This window comes from Monodelphis domestica, chromosome 7 (genome assembly GCF_027887165.1).
Source record: "Monodelphis domestica isolate mMonDom1 chromosome 7, mMonDom1.pri, whole genome shotgun sequence".
In the NCBI taxonomy this organism is placed as follows: domain Eukaryota; kingdom Metazoa; phylum Chordata; class Mammalia; order Didelphimorphia; family Didelphidae; genus Monodelphis; species Monodelphis domestica.
This window is the reverse complement of record NC_077233.1, coordinates 273548060-273572525: the sequence shown is the minus strand read 5'-3', so window position 1 is coordinate 273572525 and position 24466 is coordinate 273548060. Positions and strand designations below refer to the sequence as shown.

Genomic DNA, 24466 nt, shown 5'->3' with positions numbered 1-24466 from the left:
AATCATTTTAAGTTTTAAGCCTTACTTATATCTTTTGGAAAAATAGAAAATAATAATTGAGGTCCTTTGGGTAGTTAATTGAATCAAGGTTTTCAGGCAACTATTCTAACTTGATCCTTTTTGTACATAATCTAAACCAAGACACATATTTCCTTAAGGTAATACTTGAATAATGTTAAATTTTTAATTTCATTTTCTTCACTCTTAGAAATCATGAGAAGTTACATGATTTGAAGATAACAAAAATTTCATAACAGTAACATACTAGAATATATTTGGTGATTTATAATTAGATAATCCTATACCTTGGTTTTTTACTGAAATGTAAACCACTATCCTGGAATTTGTGAAAGATCTAATAGCACCCAAGGGCATCAAGATAAGTATTCCAATCTATTACTACTTGTGCTCATATCATGCCAAATTACATTATAACTACAATCTTAAGCTTGAGGAAGAGAGGGAGAGAAAGAGGAGAGGGAAAATAGAAATAGAAAGTTGTTGGGGGTTTTTTTTAAATAAAATAGAATAAGTCCTATAAGTTGTTGTGTAATTGGTCTGTTTCCCCGTTTCCATATGTTTACTGTTATATAAATAGAGAAATTTTAAGATGGGCCAGAATTAAGATAACATACAAGTAACTGAAACAATAATTATTTCCTGCTGCAATAAATTCCTAACATTTGTCTCACATTCAAGGATGACCAAAAGGCTTCTGGGGTCTGTGCACAAAGGTCCAATTTGGGCCAAGTTTCATGTCTTTGATATACCAAAATGATATGAAACAATCAGAATGTATTATATAATCATGCAGAATATACCTTATTGTGAGTTCTAAAACCTATATAAATGCATCTTATCATAATTAAGACATTAAAATATCTAACTTGCCTGTTTTTTATAAACCTACAAGAATATTTCACATTTAAAGCTTTCAGTTATGGTTATAAAATTTAACTTTAAAGGCAGACATATAAATTACATTGTTTCTGTGATATTTAAGTCATAGTGCTAGAAAGTGTACTAGAAAAATCTATTTCTACTGACATAATAGATTGTGTCATTGCTTAGTGTGATGTAAAAAATACTTTATGTAAAAATACCTTATTTATGTGAAATAATTTTATAATGAAATAATTTTCACAAGTAAAAAAACTTCATATCAAAAGTAAAAATTCAAAATTTGCACTAACCTAAGAAAATAATAATAAACACTTTAACAATGATTAGAATACTTCTCAGTAATCTGAGCATGATGATTTTCTGCTTAAAGTTACTATAGTACAAAGTTTGCATGTCAGCAAGCTCTTCAAGATTTAGGGGATCAGTTACAATATAATATAGAAATACCTTTAAATAACCCAATTTATGACCTTACAACTAGGATCAAATTCTTGTTTACTTTAAAGAGAGGAGGTTTTTTTAAGCCTACTTGATTGGTCAGGAAGTTTCATGTGACAATATAACCAATCAAGAAAAAAAAAGACTTCTTTACCAATAAATCAAGAACTCAGGAAACACATTCTTGTTTGCATTACCTGTGGCTGTTTCCCCAATTTGACTCTCTGATCCAGTAATACATTAGGTCAATACCACAAGCCTCTTTGCTACCATTAGCTTTCTGACTTGCTGAAATCTGGGGTACAGATTGTTTCTGAAGCTGTCTTCAAAACATTTCATTCTTCCAGTAAGCTACTTACCATATGTTTCAAGGTTTCATAAATCTGCTGCAGGAACTTCTGTAATTGAGGCAGGTGAAGGCAGACATCTTGCTGGGATTCCAAAGTGGTGGTCTGGCCCCACGCAACAGCCTTATTCAGCCAAAACTCAAAGTTCAAAGGAAGGTCTAGTCTATCTTGAGCCATCTTAAGTGGAAGAAAAGGAAGCAAAATTTCAAATAGTCACGTCATTCTGCCTACAATTCAGGAGGAAAAAAATGACAATTGACTAATGTCTACTTTGCAAGACAAGAACACATCAAAAATATGCTTCTGCTTCCCTGCCTTGTACATACACCACAGTGTGGCTAATGGCAAAATTATAAGAAACTAAACCTTTTTGTGCTTGTAAAAAAAAAAGGGGGGGGAGCGGTGTATTAATGAATAAATTGCTTCAGAATATGATTCCCAACTAGAGATCTGATTTTTACCATCCAAAGTTTTCATCAATACTATCGTAAGAACAATAAAGCAATATGCCCCAGTGTAATAGCTGATATTTATACATTAATTTAAAAACTGAGCTATTTACTCTTAAGTAGTCTAAATTTAAAAATGAGTAAAAAACACAATCGTGTTCACTTTCATTATGGCAGCTTAAAACAGTCTACAAGGAAAAAAACCCATATTTTCTGGAGTTTTTTATGTCTACCATTAGAGGTTTGGAGGCATTTTAAAATGGACTCCTTTACTAATCATTATATGATGAATTTCTTTATTTCCCTTTTTTCCTTAATATGACATGAAAGATATAACAAAAAGGTTTTATCTCATATCTATCTACCTCATTAAGTTAAATATCCTACACCTTAGAGTCTTAATCTACATTGGAATAGGACACAATTGGGGAAAATAAAGTCAGATAAATTATGTGTATGGCTTGAAGGAAGCAAAGGCTTCTAATAGAGTTCTAAGTTCGATACATCTAAAATTACTGAAAACCCCCAGTACCTTTAGGGATTTTCAATAAGTAATAATAAATGAGAGAGAAAGAGAATCATAGAGATAGGAATAGAAGGGATGCCATCCAATCCCCTCATTTTACAGATGATGGAACTGAGGCCCACTGAGGTTAAGTGACTTTGCCAAAATGACAAAATTAATGGACAAGTATTTAAGTAGCATCTACTATGTACTAACGGGGAAAAGTACAAAGAATGAAACAATCCCTACTCATAATGAGGGTATATTCTAATGGGGGAGACAAGTACACTTAAAAAAAATATATATATATACAATGTAAAAATAAAGTTAATACAGATGAGTTAAATAAAGGTAATTTAGGAGGAAGAGGGAAGCTGGGGGGATCAGCATAAGTCTCACGTAAAAGATGGGCAAACTGGCCATTCAGCAAAAACACTGTCTCCTCGGAGGAGCAAGTTGAGGGGAGACACAGCCAGGTGTGGTGAGTTTGGCGAGACACCTCTGAAAAGGGAAGCCATTTGAGACCCTGGCGTTCTGGAGTCAGGAGTGGCATTAGCCACACGTGCCTCCTAAATGTGGGCCTCAACACTAACGTATATTTAGTCCATGTGTACTCTTCTCTTCCTGTGGACTCCAGTTGTATTTACGTGAAGTGTGCCTGTGATGTTATGATTTCTAGCTACTAATGGTGCCTGAGCTGCATCTTAAAGGAAAAGAGGGGCAAGTACAAAGGCATGGAGATAAAGTCAATTTGGCTGGACTAAAGATTATGGGAAGGAAAGCAATGTCCCCTGGGGCTGAAAATGTAGCCTGGGACCCACAAATACTAAACAGAGTTTACATTTTATAGGATGCCATTAGTCAGTTAAGCAATCGTCTCATATGGATACAGCTGTGCTAAACAGAATAGTACTTCAGCAGCACTTTGTAGGGTGGATTAGAACGGAAAGAAATTTGAGGCAGGGAGAACAATCTAAGGTTGTGGTAATAAGTTAGGTGAGAGGTAGGTAGGATTTGAATCTAGATCCTTTGATTCAAGAAACCATGCTCTTTTCATTGTAACACAATTCTTATTTGTTTGGCCTTGAAATCTGAATTTACATAACCATTTAAACACAACTGATATTTGTTTATTCATTTCAAACAAAATAATAAATATCTATGATGAAAACTCCTAAAATTTGCCCTAACTCTCTGAAACCATTTAAGCCTGGAAATAGAACATCCAAAATTAAAACTATTATTGTTCAAACCTTCAATCATGACCTAGAAACCACAGCACGCCAATGCTGTCAATGGAGTTTTCTTTTTTTTTTAGTTCTAGTTTTATTTTATTTTTTTAATTATAAATTTACACATAAGTTTTCGAGAGTTTTATGATTCATGTTGTCTTCCTCCTTTCTTCCCTTCTCCCTCCTAGAATTGACAAACAATTCAACCTGGGTTGTACTTGTATTATCATGCAAAATGTATTTCCATAATACTCATTTTTGTAAATGAATGATTTTATGAAAACAAAACCCCAATCATATGTCCAAATATGTTTCACTATTTCTTCATGCCTCATGGAGTCATTAAATTATCCAATTCTAATTTTCAAGGAATTATTTTCTTCAATGAGTTTTTGTATCCCTTCCCTGCCCCCCCCCAAAATTTGGCTAATTCCCATTTTTTAAGGTGCTGTTTTCTTTGTTGTGCCTCCTTTACCAAGCTATTAATTGTCTTTTCATAATTTTCTTGCTTTTCTTTTCCCAATTTTTCCTGTACAGTGATTGTTTTTTTTTTAAATAATTTTTTAGCTCTTCCAGGCTGGGCTTATGTCAAATTTGCATTTTTATTTGAGGCTTTGTTTTTAGCTGTTTTGACATTGTAGTTTTCTTCTGAGTTTGTCTTGATCTTTCCTGTAACTATAGTAACTTTTTACAGTAACATTCTTTTTGTTGTTGTTTGTTCATTTTTCTTTTTTTTTTAATTTTATTTAATTAGATGATTTAGAACATATTTCCATGGTTATAAGACTCATGTTCTTTCCCTCCCTTCCCCCCACCTGGGTTTAACATGTGTCATTGATCAAGACCCATTTCCATATTATTAATAGTTGCACTAGGGTGATCTTTTAGACTCTACTTTCCCAGTCATAGCCTCCAACGACCCATGTGATCAAGCAGTTGTTTTTCTTCTGTGTTTCTTTTCCCACAGTTCTTCCTCTGGATATGGATAGCGTTTTTTTTTCTCATATGTCCCTTCAAATAGTTCTGGATCATTGAATTAGTAGTAGGAGAGAAGTCCACTATATTTGATTTTATCAGTGGGGTTTTCTTGGGAAAGATACTGGCAAAGTAGTTTGCTATTTCCTTCTCCAATGGATTAAGGCAAACAGAGATTAAGTGATTTACCCAAGGACACATTGCTAGTGTTTAAAACCAAATTTGAATTTAGATCTTCCTGTCTCCTGGCCCAGGGCTCTATCTACTGAGCCAACTAGCTGCTAAGACTATCTTTCCTTATTACAGAGAGGTTGGGAGATGTTAACACCAAGCAATAATTTAAAAGATTACTTGTTGACAGAGTGCCCAAAATTTCCAAAATAAAAAAAAAGTAAAGTCCCTTAGTAATGGAAATGCAAATTAAGACTTCTCCTGTCTTAGGTAGAACTGAAGTTAACCCTACTACTGAAGTGCCCGGTGAATTGATCCCAAGGATGAGGCGAAGACCAACAATGTAAAGCACAAAAGGGAGTTTATTAAACAAACTGCAGCTTGGGCTTGGCACTCTAAAATGGCTCAAGCCCCAACTCTGGAGCTCAAAAGTCTTTTATACACTGGAGTGAACAGAAACTTCTGCAGTTGGGGTCGTTATGGGCTCCTGGATCATTTCAGGGTATGGTAACTTCAGGGTGTTGTAACTTGCCTGCAGGGGCTCTAGGGGCAAAGGGAACAGGGAAGGGGTATACAGTTTTGGGGAGCTGGTTCTTCACTAAAAAAGTTAGGGTAGTACAAAATAGCTTTTAATTCAATGAAGCTCCTCAGAGATCATCAAGTCTAGTCTAGTCAAGTCTAATCAAATCCCTTCTTCACTTGAAGACCTTCATCCTTCTATCCAATCATCTGTTTGAAATATTTCTATTAAATAATAACCCATTATCTCCTATTCTGTTTTCTGATAGCTCTAATAGTTAGAAAATATTTACCTAAAAAAGTCTATAGCTGCCTATCTTGAAATTCTACAAATTTACTTCTTCCCTCGAGGAACAAGCACAAAAATTGAATCCTTCTTCCACATGACAGCCTTTTTTAATATTGGAAGCCATTATCTCATCCCTCCCAAATTCCTTTCTTCTCCAAGACAAAATCACTATTTCCTTTAACATTCTGGTTTCCTTCTTTTACCATACTAATCTTTGCTCTCAAATCAAAATAAGAAAAAGTAAGAAAAATAAATAAGTTTTTGGAAAGAATTAATCCAATCTTAGCTTACCCTCACCTCCTCCTCATACCCAACCCACCCTCACCTAAAAAAAAGATTCTAAATTTAAAGTGGGATTTCACAGTGGTCTACATAGTGTCAATGAATAATTATATGCATTTAACTTGAAAATAAATTCATGTTTTAAGTCAATCAAAACAGGTATAATAGCATAGCTGTTCAACTTGCATTTTCAAATTTTTGGTTATGGCCACAGAGAAGTGTTTTCTAGATATAGTAATTTAATTTGCTTTAGCCTGTCATTTTAAAGAAATGTCAAATGATACTTATGGTGAATCAATACTACTGAAATGGAAATAATTAACATTATCTTATACAAATTGTTTCATTATAATTTTGTACCATTTTATTATCATGCAAAACACACTTCCATTGTTTTAAGAGCACACTCATATATAACCAAAACCCCAAATGAAAGCCATAAATACTCTCATGTGAAAGACAATTCCAATAGCTCTTTCTCTGGAGGTGTATAGTATTCCTTGTCAGAAGTTCTTCAGGATTGTCCCAGACCATTGCATTGCTGAGAGTACCCAAGTTTTCACAGATAAGTATCTTCCAATATTGCTGCTATTGTGTACAATGTTTTCCTGGTTCTGCTTATTTCACTCTGCATCAGTTCCCACAGATCTTTCCAGCTTTTTTAAAAAATCATCTTGCTTATCATTTCTTATCGTACAATAGTATTCCATCACCAACATGTTCAGTCATTCCCTAATTGATGGGTATCCCCTCAATTTCCAATTTTTTGCCACCACAAAAAGAGCTGCTATAAATATTTTTGTACAAGCAGGTCCTTTCCTCTTTTTTTAGTCTCTCTTTGGGAAACAGACCCAGGAGTGGTATTAACAGATAAAAGGTTATGCACAATTTAAAGCCCTTGCCCTCCAGAATGGTTGATTATATTTTGATGCAAGTTTTCAAATGTCATGAGGGAAATACATACTGGACAACAAATAAGATATTCTCTTGGTTCTACTTACTTCATAATATATTACTTCTTAAGTCTTTCCAGGTTTCTCTCAATATTCATTATTTTTAAGAGTATAACGTCCCATTACATTAATATATCAGTTTTCATCATCAACTACCTCAGATACCCTGAGATAGTCATATACTTGAAATGGTCATCAATAAATGTTCTATCTCCATGGTTATGAATTTTTAAATGCCATTACTTAATCATAATACTTCTTGTTCTCTACTTATCTGGATCTTCCAACCCTAAACTCTGTTTTGCATACTTAACAGGAACTCTAATCCCTCTTCCACTCAGTTCTTTCCCAAGGTATTACCTCTGTCTATACTGTCCTTCCTTCCCTGTCTTGACCCCATTAGGAAAATAGTTCAACTACATACATGTTCTTTCTCCCCTTATGCTGCCATATTTGTACTGTGATATGGAAATCACTTTAAAAGACTGATATATATTAATTTAAGGTCGCCAAGGAATTCAGCTATGTAATTCCTAAATGAAAACTCAAGTCAGCAGTCATCCTTTTATGGAGTTTTTAATTACAAACAGGAGGAAGAAAGGAGGGAGGGAGGCAGGCGGGGGGGGGGGGGGAGGGAGGGAGAGGGGGGGAGAGAGAGAGAGAGAGAGAGAGAGAGAGAGAGAGAGAGAGAGAGAGAGAGAGAGAGAGAGAGAGAGAGAGAGAGAGAGAGAGAGAGAGAGAGAGAGAGAGAGAGAGAGAGAGAGAGAGAGAGAGAGAGAGGGAGAGAGAGAGGGAGAGAGAGGAGAGACCCTCTGTTTAGGCTGGGCCAAAGGCCCAAGCCCTTAGATAGCTGAGGCAAAGAAAAGAGATCAGTCCCTATCACTCACATGACCAAAATGGAGAAACAGTCTCAGGGGGCTCCACCTCCAGCCTCCTTCAGAGCAAGCCCTCCTCTCAGACCTCTCCAGGAGCTCTCCCTCCAGGACCTCTCTCCTCTCAGACTCCTTCAGAGCAAAACCTCTCAGAGAAAAACCTCTCAGAGAAAAACCTCCCAGAGAAAAACCTCCTTCTAGCCAAACCTCCTCTCCTTGTTCTAGAATCTCTGGGCAATTTTCTTTGATTATATCTTGTATCACCATGTCCAGTTTGGTGTTTATTTCTGGCTTTTCTGGGAGTCCAATTATTCTTAAATTTTCTCTTCTCCCCCTGTTTTCCAGATCTATCACCTTGTCGGTGAGATATTTTATGTTCTCTTCTAATTTCTTGGTGTTTTGGCTTTGCTTTATTAGTTCTTGCTTTAAAGCCTGGTTTTCTTTTACAGTTTGGTCAAACTGGTTTTGTAGATGCGTGAATTTCTTTTGCATCATTTCCCACTTTTCCTCCCAGAGGGCTTCCATCTTTTTGGTCCTTTCTGATTCAAATTCTTCATGGGTTTGTGGAGAGTTTCTATTTCCTTTGGAGGATTTTGGAGAATTTTCTTGTATATCTTCTTCTATCTGCTCTGTATTTTGTATTTTGGCTCCATAGAATGTGTCCAGAGTCGCCCCTTTCTTCTTATTTTTCTTGGTATTTTGGGGCTTCGGTGCTTCTGTGGAGTTTGTCATCTCTGAACGTGGAGGATTGGCTTTTCTTGTCTTTGTCTGGTGATCCGAGGCTTTAGTCCTGGGCAGATGTTGGTTCTACGAGCGTTCCCTGGGTTAAACTGAATATGCCTCACTGGAACTGGAATGGAAGGGTCGGACCACGAGGCCACACTCTCCCCCTGGCTCGATTTCCGGAAGTTGCCTTCAGAATCGCTGGCCGTGAGTCTGTTTCGTCGGCCTGCGGGGGGATGGGCTGCCGCTTCCCCAAGCTCCGAGAGCACAGACTTTCACTGAGACTTGGATAGCAGGATCCAGCCCGTGAGGCTGTCTTGCCCGCCCTGAGGGTTGCTGTTGTTTTGACCAGCTCTCTGCAGCGGAGGCCCCAGGCAGTAACTTTCCCCCGGACCGACCAGCTCTCTGCAGCGGAAGCCCCAGGCAGTAACTTTCACCCGGACTGGGACTTGGGTAGAAGACCCTGAGGGTTGTTGTTCCTCAGACCCTGCTCTCTGAGCCCTGCGGCTGCCGCTTCCGGGAGCCTTGGACTCTGCGCTCCTACCCCTGAGGTCCGAGGGATCTCGGGTTCTGGCTTTTAAGGGGAGCCGTACCTTTTGAACCGGGTCCAGGTCCAGGAGGAGGGTTCCCAGGGTCTGTGCTGTTGATCGTTTTGAATTTCGCCTTAGGAGCTTCTAGTTTGAGATCGGTCGGGAAGGGTTTTCCGGAGATCTGAGCTTCAGCTTTCTCTAAGCCGCCATCTTAACCGGAAGTCCCAAACCTCCTCTCCTCCTCAGACCCCGCTATCTTTAAGGACACCATCTAAGTCCCCTCCCCTCAGTTCTCACATCTACCAATCACTGTCAATGTCTCCCCTGTGCCAATGGTGGCTCTAGCTTAACCCCGCCCAGAGGTTTATTTCCTTTGCAAATGTCTGTTGAAGGTCATATTCTCAAATAATTAAATCTTGATCTTTGCTGCAGCCCTTCCTAAATCCTGTTAGACTGAGTAGGGTGGAGATTGTAAGTTCCAAGACCTGGTTTTGTCATTCCAAGTATCTCTATTGTATCAATTCTAAAATCAATCATGACTCAAAGGACTTCCTGTTCTATGCTTAAGCATAGGTCAAAGCCCTTTCCATTGTTTAGCAAAAGGTTTCTGTCCTAAAGTAGTCTTAAGTAGGGAGGAGAAGGACCCTCCCATGCCAAGGGTTTTACATTCCAATAGAGTTCTTACTATCAGTAGGAAATTTTTCAAGTATGAAATTTCCCAATGGGGAAATTTCCAACATTCATAAGTCTAAGAAATTTTAAGGTTACAGTACCCTATTTGGAATTTGGATTTGGAATAATTTGTACCCTATTCAAGTACCACTGAACAGGAATGGAGAAAAATCACAAAACTGTGCTAACTAGTTCCCTGAGAAACTTATGTAATCCTAACTGGGTCCCCACTACATCCAAATAATCCTTTTATACCTCCAAAATTGATTCTCTATTCAGGGTTTGAAAGCTATGGCCCATGTGTCAAATTTGGTTCTCCTGCTCTGCTTTTATGCAGCCTAAGAGCTAAAAATGTTTTTTTACATTTTAAAATGTGCACTATTTTTAAATGTAGGAATTATTCTTTGGTTGTGGGATGTACAAAAACAGGTGGCAGGACTGATTTGGTCCTCAGGTCATAGACCGAGAACTTCTCTAATCTATTACCATGTCCTGTTTCAAATCATCCCGTGTCTCCTCAAATTTTCTTTAACATTCTCTTCCCCTTAAAGTTACCTTCCTTCTACAATGTATGTATTTTTATGGATTTATTTACATAGTTTTCTCTTCCATTATTATGTAAGCTTCTAAAGAAAGGTGCATCCTGTTTTTATGGTTTTTTTTTAATTTTCTTTTTATCCTCAGTACTTAGCAAACTGTCTAACACTGCATTGTCACTAGATTAGAGTCCCTGGCAGGGATTCAGATATCCAAAAGCTGCAAAGGTAGTAAGGGTGACCCCTTAAAGCCCTGACATGAAAGACTTTAAGCAACAAAAGATTTTATATATGATCTTGGAGGTGATAAGAGTCACTGAAATTTACTGAGTAGGGTGATGACATGATTGGAACTGTACTTTAGGACAATCACTTTAATGGTTGAATGGAGAATGATAAGATTGAGTGGGGAGAGATTCAAGGTGGCTCAAGACCTACCAGTAGGTATTTCAATAGTTCAGGCATGAGGTGGTAAGGGCTTGCTCCAGAGTGGTGACAGTTATTCAAGAGATGTTGTCTTAGCAACAGATATAGAGGGGAAAGATCATTGAGGGAGATTCCTGGATTCCCAGGCTGAGGGAGGATGCTGTTATTCTTTCTAGTGAGAAGGAAAGAAGGAAAGAGGGAAATCTAGGGAGAAAGATGAGTTGTTTTGGACATGTTTGGTTTAAAATGTTTACTGGACATTCAGTTTAAGAGGCCTGAAAAGGCAGTAGGAGATGTAAGACTGAAGATCAGCAGAGATTTGGGGAAGAATAGGAAGATTTGAGAATGCAGATAAATAGATGGTAATTAAATCCATGGGTGCTAATGAGATTACTAAATGAAGTACAGTGGAGTTCCCTCATCCCTGGTTTCACTTTCTGGAGATTCATTTTCATAGGTCAGCCTTGGATATCCAGCAGCACTGGTATTCTCTTCTACTTTTGCTTTTCAAAGGTGTTTTATTGAGGGGGTGATGAGGAGTTGTTGAGCACCAAGCCAAGGAACAGGAGTGGGAACATGTGTGTGTGTGTGTGTGTGTGTGTGTGTATACGTACATATGAAGTCAGCAAGTATTTGTTTATAGATCTGAAATATGAAGTCAGCAAGTATTTGTTTATATATCTGAACGCAGCTAAATGGGTCTTGGAAAGTATCCACCACAGATAAGGCCCTACTGTAGTTTAAAAGGAGAAGAGATGGTCCAAAATAGAACCCTGGAAGGCATTTAGGGCATGATCTGAATGAATAAAGATCCAGCAAAGGAGACTGAGAAGGAGCAATCATATAAGCAGGCAGAGAACCAGGAGTAAGTGGTATCACAAAAACCCATACACAAAACCAAAAGATTATCAAGGAGAGGATGGTCAGCAGTGTAAAAGACAGCAGAAGTACCAAGGGAAATGAAGATTGAGAAAAAACCACTGAATCTGGCAACTAAGAGATTACTAGTAATGTCGCAGAGAGCAACGTCAATGGAATAAGGTCAGAAGGACTTCTTTATACTCAAGAGATCTCTTGCCTGATCTCCAATCTTCTATGGGAAGATAAGTCTTTTCCAACATAGTTGTCTTGTCACATAGTTGCCTTATTGTACCTGAACTGCTCAAGGCTCTGAGAGAATTTTTACCTTTAAGTTAAAATACTTCGAAAATCTCTGTAAATTTTCACTTCATGATGAATATATTCCTCCTGATTATACCCTTCACATCACAATGATTCTGAATTCTTGGCAGGTCATCACCCAAACCCCACTTCCCATCCCCCACTAACCCAATTATTTCTAATTCACATTCCTTTCAATCTAACCTTTTACTTCTCTACTCCCATCTTGTTTCCTTGCTCTCTACTAGAATTTCCAGGTTCTCTCCTGAATGAATATCTGCTATCCTCATTCTATCACTTCTCTTCTACCCACTTTCACTCAGTAACCTCTCCATTTTTGAGATCCATGCAGTCCAAGCCTACTGTCCAGTTAATTTCCTGGTAGCTACGGTGAGCTGTCTTTTGCTTCTTTTTGTATCTTCAACACTTAATGCCATTCCTGGCACATAATAGCCAATAAATATTTATTGACTGACTCAAGGATTCTTGAAGAACTCCTAAAAGTGTTCATTCGGTATCTGGTTCACAATCTTTCTATCTTTGCTCCAATTTCTGATTTCTTACTAGAGGATTTCAACATGAATACTGATTCTCCCTCAAATGCACTAACTTCAGAGTTCCTCAACCTATTTATTTGCTCTAAACTACTGACTGCTCCATGCCATCTCAGCCACATGCAAAAATAACTATACTTTTTCATCAGATAATTATCCACAAATTTACCACCTCCATGTCCATGAATTCAAATTACCTTAGCTGATCACAATCTATTAGTTTTCTGTCTAGCTTCCCTTATGAAACCCTACCCCTTTATTTACTCCATAACCTCCAGACCCTAAATCTCTTGATTCTCTCTCAGGCCACCCCTACACTAGCCACATTCCCTCCTTTCCACACTCTGACCCCTGGTAAACCAGTTCAACAATATACTGATCTCTTCTCAAAACCCTTGGCACATTATCATATAGCCAATTGTGCCATGCTAAGCCTTAGCTTTGGATAACTCTTCCACATGTGCCCCTGAATGGAGTGGAGAAAATCATGCAAACATTCTGACTGAGTGAACATCAATTGGCCCCTCAATGCTGTCAGGCAATCCTACACCTCCCAAATTAACTCACTATCCTATACTCATCACGGTGGCTTTTCCAAACCTTTTAACATCCTTTCTCAAACTTCCCATAATTCCCAGAACCTTGCCTCCTATTTTACTGAAAACTGATGTCATAGACCAAAAAGTCTCTCTTCTCCCTTCCTTATCCAAAATGCCCTCTGCCACTATCTCCTTCTTTACCACTGTTCCACATGATCATTCTCCTTACCAAGCAAAGTCTGCACAAATGAATACATTCCATCCCATCTCCTCCAACAGATTGCCCCATCTGTCATCCCCACTTTTTCACTTATCTTCAATCTCTTCCTGTCTACTGTCTGTTTCCCTAATGCTTAAACATGCCCATGCCTCCCCTATTTTGAAAATACCTGATTCTTCTATCCGAGCTAATTATTGTTCTTTGTCTCTCTTTGTGGCTAACCTTGAAAAAAAATCTATAATATGTCTCCACTTTCCCCCCTATCACTCTTTTCTATAATATGGCCTCTGATCTTACCATTCCACCAAAACTGCTCTCTCCAAATGATCTCTTAATTCTCAAAATCCAATGATCATTTCTCTTTCCTTATTTTCCTCGATCTCAGGAGTCCTGAATACTGTCAATCACATTTTCCTTCTTGTTACTCTCTTCTTTCTAGGTTTTCTGGATGCTCTTCTCTTGACCTCTATATGATTTCACTTAATGAACTTATGAGCTGGATTCAATTGTCATCCCAAATGCAGATGTTCTCAATTTTATGCATCCGGCTCCAACCTTTCTACTTCCCTCCAGGCTCACCTCTACAACTGCTTTTTGGATATCTTGAAATGGCCATCTCATAAATATCTTGAACTCAACATGTCTGAAACTTAACTCATTATATTTCTCCCAACAACTCCTTTCTTCCTAATTTTCATATTATTGCTGATGGTACCATCACACTCTCAGTTCCTCAGACTGGCAACCTAGGTGTCATTCTTCACTCCTCTCTCTCCCCCCACCCCCATATCTTATATGTTATGTTGTCAAGGTCTGTTGGTTTTAGCTTTGTAGGATCTCTAGTATAAGTCTTCTCCCTTCTGATACTGTTACCACCCTGTGCAGCACCCTCATCCCTTTACACCTGATTATTGCAGTAGCCTTCTAGCTGGTATGGCTGCCACAGGTCTCTCCCCATTCAAAGTCCATCCTCCATTCAGCCATCAAAGTGATTTTCCTAAAATGCAGGTCTTACTATAATCTTCTTCAACTCAATAGCCAGTGGCTCACTATTACCTCCAGAAACAAATATAAATTCTGCTTGGTGTTCAAAGCCCTTCATAGCCTATTTCCCCACACACATACATTTTGACTCTTCCTACATTTTACCTCATCCCTTTCCCTTCCCCATAGTATTCTTCAACCCAATGACACTAAACTCTTTGGATATTCCTAGAACAAAATATGCTGTATCTTCCAACTTTGGGAATTTTCACTGGCTATCCCCCTTGCCTAGAACGTTCTCTCTTCATCTCTACCTTTTTGTTTCCCAGTTAAAATCCCACCTTCTACAGGAAGTCCTCCCAAATCTCTCTTAATTCTGGCACCTTACCTTCCCTGATTATTTCCTATTTATATTGTATATAGCTTGTTTGTACATGGTAGTTTGCATGCTGTCTCTCCCAGTAGATTGTGAAGTCCTAAAGGGAGTGGACTATCTTTTGCCTATGCATTCCCAGTATTTAACACAGTATTAGGCACAAAGTGGATGATTAATAAATGCTGCTTGCTTAATAAAGGCTAAATGACTGAATACCTTTACATCTTTGATTGATTAATTAATAAATAAGAAGTCTGGATTTCTAAGTTTAACTGTGGTAGGGTGAACCCTCTCTTTCACCTTTTCATATGTCTTATCTTCATTATTAAGAAGCAGCAAAGGGTAGTGGGTACAACACTGAACCATGAATAGGGAAGATTTAAGTTGGAATCCTACTTCCAGCTTTGTGATCCTGGGGTAAATCACATACCTTTCTGGGCTTCAGTTTCCTCATCTGTAAAATGAAGGAATTAAAATTGAGGACCTCCAAGGTCCCTTCCAGCTCTAACTCTACGATCCCATGAAACTGGGCTGTACCTTATTCCTAATTTTGTCTTCCACATTGCCTAATATAGTGATTGCAACATTTAAAATTGAAGTACTAAAGATAAGAATTTTTTAAATTCACATTGAAGAGTTTATTACAATTTAAGAGGTAGTCATTTGGGCTCCTGGAGTGTTCACTTTTGTCCCTTTTGGGTCTTTCCTCCTGGGGGGTTGGGGGGTGGGGGAGAGGGAGTCAATGCAAAAGTCACAGCCTGGGCTTCCCTCTTGGCAGAGGAGACTTTCTGAGTGAGAAGACCCAGGCAGACCAGTTAAAAACAGAAGTGTCTGGCAAGGGTGGCTCTGTCTGGACCCAGGAGCCATGGTGCACAAGAGGAAGTCTCCCCACCTTGGGGCTGCCACCCCCTGAGGGACCACAGTCTGGGCCAAGCAAAGACCCTGGAGCCAGAGGCCCCCTTCCCAGGGGTCAATAACATTCAAGGATGTGGCTGTGGACTTCACCCAGGAGGAGTGGTGCCTGTTGGACCATTCTCAGAAAGAGCTGTACAAAGAGGTCATGTTGGAGAATGTTCAGAATCTACTCTTCATGGAGGCAGAGACTAATTTTGAAGTCAAAGAGATGTCTACAAAGATGAGCCTTTTTGTGGAAGGATCTGACACTCCAAGAGGCATAAATAAGGGTATCTGTGACTTCATTTTGAGAGAAATATGTGACTCTAAAATCAAGGTAAATAAAAATCCAAAGAATGACTGTGAATTTGATAAAGTTGCAGAGAAATTCAGCCAACATTCAGTCCTAAATCAATATACGAAATTGACTTCAGGAAATTACTATTGTCTGGATAGTGAGAACACCAAATGCTTTCCTGAAAAAGTAGGATTTAATCAGTCACATATGAGGCCTCCTGAAATGCCCGTGTATCAAGATATCCTAGGGAGAATAGCCTATGGCTCAAGTTTAGACCTCACAAGACGTCCAAAATCATGTAGAGATGCTTCCTGTGAGTAATAAAGGTGGGAGACCTTTCAGTCAGAACTCTGAGTTTGGTTCCTATCAAATAATCCACACTGAAGAGAAACCTTATAAATGTACTCAGTGTGGAAAGGCATTCACAGAGAGGGGCAAGCTTGCTGCACATAAGAGAATCCACCCTGGAGAGAAACCTTATGAATGTACACAGTGTGGAAAGGGATTCACAGGGAGAAGTGATCTTGCTAAGCATCAGAGAATCCACACTGGAGAGAAACCTTATGAATGTAAACAATGTGGAAAGGCTTTCACACAGAGGGGTCATCTTGTTAGACATCAGAGAATCCACACTAGAGAGAAACCTTATAAATGTAATAAATTCAGATAGCCTTTCTCTTAATGTGCCACAGTTGCTTCATGTCAGAAAATCCCCCCTGGAGAGAAACCTCATAAGTGAGGTTCAGCTTATAGTTGCCACTCTTAGCTTTTTTAACGGAAGAGGATCCATACTAGAGAGAAACTTTAGGAATATGATCAATGCGGTAAGGCCTTCAAGCAACTATCATCTCTTATGCCCAAGCGAGAATTCCTTTTGGATAGAAATCTTATTCCAATCATGAATGAAGAGAGACACTGAAAATGGAGGATCCAGAGCTTTTTCAGTAGGAGAAAATGTCTTCTGAACAGATCATTTCCAGATGGAATCCCTGTAGGAAGACTTTCAGCCAGAGATCATCGCTTACTTCATGTCAGAGGTTTCATAGTGCAACAAAACCTAATGACTGTACTCAAGTTGATGTGTTTTCCTCAGGAGGAGGGTGATCACTCTTATTTAAAGAAATGCAAATGATAACAAGTCTGAGGGACCAGCCCACATTTATTAGATTGGTTATTATGACAGAAAAAGAAAGTGAGAAAAATAGGATTAGATATGAGAAGATTGAAAAAGGAAAACTTTTGGGGTTGTTGTGAACTAATGCAACCATTCTGGAGAAGGCAATTTGGAACTGTGTCCAAAAGGCATTAAAAACAAAAAGGAAAAAGTCCTATATATAGAAAAAAATATAAAACACCTAAAGGTGCTCATTTGGGGGTGAGAAAGGTATTGGAAATTAAGAGGAAACTCATCCATTGGCAAATGGCTGAGCAAATGGTGGTATATGATTGTAATGGAATCCTATTATTTTATCATTAATGAGGAGAAGGAATAATTCAGAAAAACCTGGAGAGACTTGAGAATTGAGACAGACTTTTAAATTTAGCAGCCAAAATTGTGCACACCCACACTACATGGGCATGTGCTAGTCAATGACAAATCATAATTTACTAACTACCCACCTGGGCTGTCCTAAACCAAGCTTGAGCCACCACTGGCATTTGTGAGGTACAGGAAGTGAGGTAGGGAACAGCCTCTGGAATTCACTCTCTTCCTGTGGAGAGAGCGAGGCGCCAGTTCGTGCTAGGAGCTTGAGGAGGGAGGAGGCCCACAGACAGCTTCCCTTCAGATCACCCACGAGAGTCAAGGACTGATTTTTCTTCTCTACCTTGGCCCTTTGGGCCTAATCTCCCTCTAATCTCCCTCCGGCTCGGCCAGAAGGTTGAGTTAACCCCTTCCCCCTTTCTCCTCTCTCATTCTCTCCCTCTCCCCATTTCTTACTCCCATTGTGATTAAACCACCATAAACTCCAAAAAAAAAAAAGAGGTAGTCATTTGTCTAGCATTGTTTATGGCTAACAAGTTTAAGAAGAAGGATTCAAACAAGTCTCTCCTGACTCCAAGCCTATTGTCCTTTCCATTCTTCAAACTTCTAAGGTCAATAAGATAATGAAAACAAGATAATTATATTAAATGTCAGGGCAAACCATGGAAAAGGAGACATAGAAATTTGGAAACACTAAATGAACTCATCATAGGTATGAACTTTTAAGGCTGTCTAAAGACTGTCACCATTTCACAACAGATTAACTGCAGACTACAATCTCCCTTAAATACCAGTATAAATCATATTTGGAAGTCTGCCAGGTACACTGTATTTGAAGTTTGCTTTCCTTTTGTCTCTGACATATCCAAGTCAGACAACACAAGAATTGAGCCTAGACATACCAAATATGGTTCATTCATCCATTTGAAGTAGCAATCTTGCAAAGAGAATTTTTCTGTGTCCCCCTCTTCTCCTTTGGTATAAATCAATTCAAGCCAGTCCACCACTTCACCCCATGCTAGGTCATAGAATAAAGAGCCAAGTGCAGATTTATGGACAAAAAAAACTACAAAATACACTAATAAGAGAAGACTAAAAAATAGTCAGAACTAAATACTTACCTATCCTTAAAATCAATTTAATCAACTAGTCACATGTAAGACAAAAAATGCCAGGTCTCCTTAATAAAGGGCATTGATTTAGAGCTGAAAAGGAGTATTTTCTAGGCAAAAGCAAATTCTTGCATGTTTAAACTACCTATGAGTTTGAAAGTATCCCTCTCTCCCTCTAAAATCTTTTTAGTGAACATTCTTAAACTACTGAAAGGTGACTTAGAAATATTTTTACTTATGTATTTTTAGGTCTTGGATAAAATGTTTCTGAATTATGCAGATTTCCTTTTTCTTATTTAAGTGAAGTGGTTAAGAAAAAATACATGCAACTTGTATTTTCTTCCTCCAAAATCAACTGCTTTCCTTTTAGTCCATATGAGGCTTTATGAAAAGTTCCACTAGGAGGAGCTGGCTTTTCTTCTGTATAGTCAGAAAACTGTGAATTGTTTCTGAAACAGTCTAATCAAAAACATTGAAGTAGAATCTGAAGATAATTTCAAACAAACTTCAAAAGTAAATAAAATCTGTACATCTGTGGCATTACTAGCACAGAACTTCAATCCAAAAGAAAAGCATATATAGTCTATAAACAGCCCAAATGAATTAAGGGGAATAAATTTAGCACATACAGCAACTAGATATGAGGATAATTAATTACTCCTCTCAGTTAATGCCCTTTATATTTAGGAAAGTGTTCGCAATGCATACTCCCAAACATAAAAACAGAAGTTTCCATTTCTCTCTCCCAAGATGTAGTTCCTGACACAGACTGGAACATAAAAGAATAAGCTATTCTGTCTGAAAAAACAATCACTACATTTTACTCAGAGTTGTAATTTCTTCACTGCAGCTAACAGATGAATGCTTATATAACTGAAGAATTTTAGTACATTTATAAATACTTTAACAAAGCAGAACTAGAGTTAATCAATCCATAATCATTTAAGTGCCTGCTATGTACCTGGCACTGTGCTAGGTGGTAGGATACAAAGATAATAGTTTTTGCTTTCAAAGAACTAAAACTGGAGATGAGTGGAATCATATAAAAGAAATACATATACAAAGCTATGTAATATACGTGAAGGGATTCTGGCAAATAGAGGTAGAGATCAAAAAAGGTGATGAAGAGTCCAGTGTGATGAAAGGAAAGTGCCCTATGTGTAGCACTAAAGCAAAACATTTGTATTATGAATAAAAGCATTTGGTGCTTCCTTATTCAATTTACTCCAACAAACACTTATGCACCTAGTATGTAAGGCACTGTGCTAAGTAATGGGAATAGAAAGAAGACAAATAGTCACTTCCCTCAAATTCCTTATTGGGAAAAGGTGATCAACATGTTAGTAAAGGCAAATAATGAGATATGAAAAGTGAAAAAGAACAAATCTGGTAACTGCTCAGATATGAGAGATAAGGGACAAAAAACAGTCAATGATGAATCTAAGATTATGAACCTAAATGATTAGAAACATGAAAATAGGCCCAGCAGAAAAAAAAGGAAATTTGGAAGAAGAAAGTTAAGGAGGATAGATGTTCAGTTCAATTTTAAACAGGTAGAGATTGAGATGCCAAGGGAATATCAAGAAACAAAGAAAGTCTCACAATTTGGAATTATGTCCAAAGGGCTTTAAAAGAATGCCTGATGTTTGATCCAGTCATACCACTGCTGGGCTTGTACCCTAACGAGATAATAGGGAAAAATACGTGTACAAAAATATTTATGGATGTGCTCTTTGAGGTGGCAAAAAAACTGGAAAATGAGGGGCTGTCCATCAATTGAGGAATGGCTGAACAAATTGTGGTATATGTTGGTGATGGAATACTATTGTGATAAAAGGAATAATGAACTGGAGGAATTCCATGTGAACTGGAATGACCTCCAGGAATTGATGCAGAGTGAGAGGAGGAGATCCAGGAGGAAACTACACAGAGACTGATACACTGTGACACAATAGAATTTAATGGACTTCTCTACTAGAAGCAATGCAATAACCCAAGACAACACCAAGAAACATATGAGAAAAAACACTATCCACATCCAGAGAAAGAACTGTGGGAGTAGAAACTCAGAAGAAAAACATGTGATTGATCACATGATTTGATGGGTATATGATTGTGGATGTTGACTTTAATGATCACCCTATTGCAAATATTAATGATATGAAAATAGGTTTTGAGCAATGATATATGTAAAACCCAGTGGAATTGCTCTCATTGGTTATGGGAGGGGGGTTGAGAGGAGGGGAGGGAAAGAACATGAATCATGTGGCCATGGGGGAAATTTTTTAAATAAATTTTAAAAAAGAAACAAAGCCTCACATAAAGGATATGACAAAGGACTGGAGTAAAAGGTCATCTCTGTAGAGAAAGCAAATGAATAAGAACTGCTATAATCACTAAGGGAAAGAAGAAGAGAGAGCCCAGGGCAGAGGGTAGGGGGGAGAAGGGGATATACTCATACTTAAGGAGTGGAAGAAGGATGATAAACCAGCAAAAGAGACTGAGGATTTGGGTACACCATACTGCTGATGCTTCTGAAAACAATGTCATAGAAGTCAATTAAGGAGAAAGAATTCAAGAAGAAAGGCTGATAAGAGTGCTGAAAGGTAAAGAGGGGTCAAGAAGAATAAGAACTAAAAAAAGATAGGGGTTATTGGGCAATTAAAAGACCAACATTAACCTGGTATAATAGAAGTACTATCTAGTTAGCAATGGAGGTTAGTTTTTCTCTAAAAAGCAATAAAATTATTCTCAAGATTAAATTTATTCATAGGACTTAAGCCTAAATCAATGACATATCTTCCTCAGAATTCTTAAGTCTATGACCTTGTTTTCTTGCAGTTTTAAAATATTTTAATTAATGCATTTCAATGCAACTGATAATATAATTTTATGAAATTTTTTGTATATTTTAATTAAAACTTTATTCTGAAAAGAGGACCATAGGCTTCATGAGACTGCCAAAAGGGAAAAAAAAAAGGGCCAGCAATGTAAATGTGTTATCATCCATTCAGGCTATTTAGATCCTTCAGAATTCTTATTTCCCTTCAGGGCTCTACTCAAGTGCCACCTCTTTCAAGAGGATTCCCTGACACAATTTATTTATTCTGTCTATAGCCTATATTTACCTTAAAAAAATTTTAGCCTTCTTTCTCAAGCTCTAAGTCTGTAATCCTATCATCTTGATCGACTTTCAGAAAATGATTAAGAAGAAAATGTGATGGGGAAACCATAGCTGAGATAAAGTTGATTCTTTCCAATAAATTCTGATTTAAAAATTAATGTGAATATCAAAAAGTTTCCTCACTAGGTTTTTCCTATACAAATGAAATTTTCCTACTTACCACCCCATTTCTTCACAAAAAAAAAGTATTGGATATAATCTTCTAGCATTATGCTTTTATATTTCTGCTTGTTTCTGATACACATTTTAATATGCCTCTTTAAAGATAAATTAATAGAATGAAATGATAGTTATTTCTGCAGACTTTTAATATTACTTATATACCTCACATCAACAATTCTAAAAATCCTGACATAAACATCCACCCTTAAACAATTCACATAATCCTAATGCTGATGAGGCATTTAGCTTTGTTATGTTTTATTAGTTTGGTGAGGGCACTATATTCATGAGAGATGAGTCTTACAGAAAAAGGAATGTGTTTATTTCCAGTCATATTTGTACACACTCTAATTCAACATTAGTCAAGGTTTCCATTACAGCTAAGAGATGTAATAGATGCAGATAGGAGCCCCTCTCAAACAGGAATAAGAAGGATTGTAAAGCTTAACTAAATATTTAAACTGCTTTACAACATGGGTTCTTCATATGATGGAGTATTTTTCTTAAAACTGTCTATATCAGCTTTGTAAACTTTTTGCGGCACATGAGATTCACTATACTATGCTCTGAGGACACTTTGGGTACCACCCTAACAGGGAACATATAAGCTGGTTTGCTTTCATTAGCTTCAGTTTCCATTTCTAATTTAGTTAGATTATCTGATTTAGTTGTACCCTATAATTTAGTTGCATCATATTCTTAAGTTTCTGCCATTGTCCCTTTAGCATTGAGTAATTCATCATATTGAGTTTGCATTCTATCTAGTTTAGTCTCTAGACAGTTCACTTTTAACATTAGATCACTCTTTGCAGTAGCTTGCTTGATGCTTGCTTTTAAATGCTTAAACAAAACTGCCAAAGTTTTGATCATCGTGTAAAGGCGCATGATAAACAATAATAGTTGCACAGGGACATAAGAGATTATTTGTAGGACTGTCAATGAGAGTAAAGGCATTAGAAAGTAATAGGCAAGTACGTTTTGTATACATTTTGTATATTTTGGCACAATACTGAAAATGAGAAGTCATATCTAATAGAGAAAATCCCTAATTCACCAGATTTTCTGAGAGTACAGATTCTTTGTATCAAGTTGACTGGGAGATGGATTTTGTAGCCACCTAGAGTTCAGCTCACTGTTACCACAGCTCAGAGTGAAACTGTCAGCTGTAGCTGATTCCACAGACCCACACACACTTGCTGAGACAACGGCTCCAACTTCCTAAGTTGACAGTTGGACCCTTAAAATCAGATTGTTAGATGGAAATAGGTTCTGATCAAGGACACATATAAAACCCAGTGGAATTGTGCATCGGCTACAGGAAGGGGTGAGGGGAGGAGAGGGAAGGAAAGAATATGATTCTTTTAACCAAGAAAAATGTTCTAAATTGACTAAATAAAATTTTCAAAAAAAAAATCAGATTATTAAGTTCTTTGTGCAAACTGTAAAAAATAAATGGTGAGTTATAAAAATAAAATATTTAGATGGAAAAACTATTCAATACAGGTTCAAAACTGTTCGGATACTTTTGATAGAGGTCATCAAAAGTATCTTCAGTGATGAAGTGAAGCTCAAATGTGAACTTCCCTTCAGGGCCAGGCACAAGGATGCTAAAGAAATAGCTTCCACCAAAATGTGAGCTGATCAACCCTCCCCCACCCCACCTAAGGAGCCACAGTCAGAGCGATAGAATCAGCGAGCAAGCAAACAGTACCTCTAGATCCTTGGCAGCTGACTTAAGATCACCTGGAACCTATCCTTGAAAGCAGCTAGACCTAAGACCCCAGCAAGCTGAAGAGCTTGGAACTTGGGCACAGAAATAGCCCAGAGAGAGACAGCACATTAGTAGAAGCCATGTAGACATAAGAGGTGGCCTCAGGCAAAAAACACTCTCTTTAGCTCCATACACAGAGAGCTTGCCCTCCTCACTCAGACTCCTCACTGGAAAGGGAAGGGAAAACCAGCTTAGCAATGGCAAACAATGTCCAGAAAATACAATTTTCAACCACCAAGAAGATCAAGAAAAAGGATATGACCCTGGATAAATTTTATGGAGAAAAAAATACAGACAGCAGAGGACAACAAACAATTAAATGTATTCAAACCTTCCAAAACAAAAACAAAAACAGAAATTGGCCAAACTCTTGAAGAATTTAAATCTGAGATTTTGAGGAAAATGGAGGAGTTTTGGCAAGAACAGTTGGAAATAGTTCAAAAGAAAATAACATTCTAAAATACAGGAACTCCCAATTGGAGAAAGAAGCCCAGAAATCAAATGAAATGATAAATAAACTAGAGAACACAATTAAACAGCTGGAAGCCATGAAAAGCAAGATAAACCAAACCAAAAAGGAAAATGAAAAGATTATAGTGGAAAAGCCAGTCTTTAAAGACCAGAATTGGGCAATTGATCTCACAAAATAGCAAGAATTAATAAAGCAAAGTCAAAAGACTGAAAAAATGGAAGGAAACATGAACTATCTCACTGAGAAGACGACTGATCATGAAAACCAATTTAGAAGAGACAATTTGAGAATCATTGGTCTACCCGAAAACCCAGAAATAAACAGAAATCTTGACATCATACTACAAGAAATTATCCAAGAAGGCTGCCCTGATGTTCTTGAACAAGAGGGCAAAATAAACATTGAAAGAGTTCATAGAATACCCTCTACACTAA

The 24466-nt window shown here is 37.7% G+C and overlaps 1 protein-coding gene across 1 annotated transcript in view; it reads right to left on the bottom strand.

Annotated features, from left to right (window-relative positions):
* Window positions 1-24466, bottom strand: part of FANCC (FA complementation group C) — a 223763-nt gene that overhangs the window by 164936 nt on the left and 34361 nt on the right. Inside the window, exon 2 of the mRNA XM_007497923.3 lies at window positions 1701-1865. Within this exon, the coding sequence (XP_007497985.1) occupies window positions 1701-1865 (165 nt within the window). The remainder of the gene's footprint in view (window positions 1-1700; window positions 1866-24466) is intronic.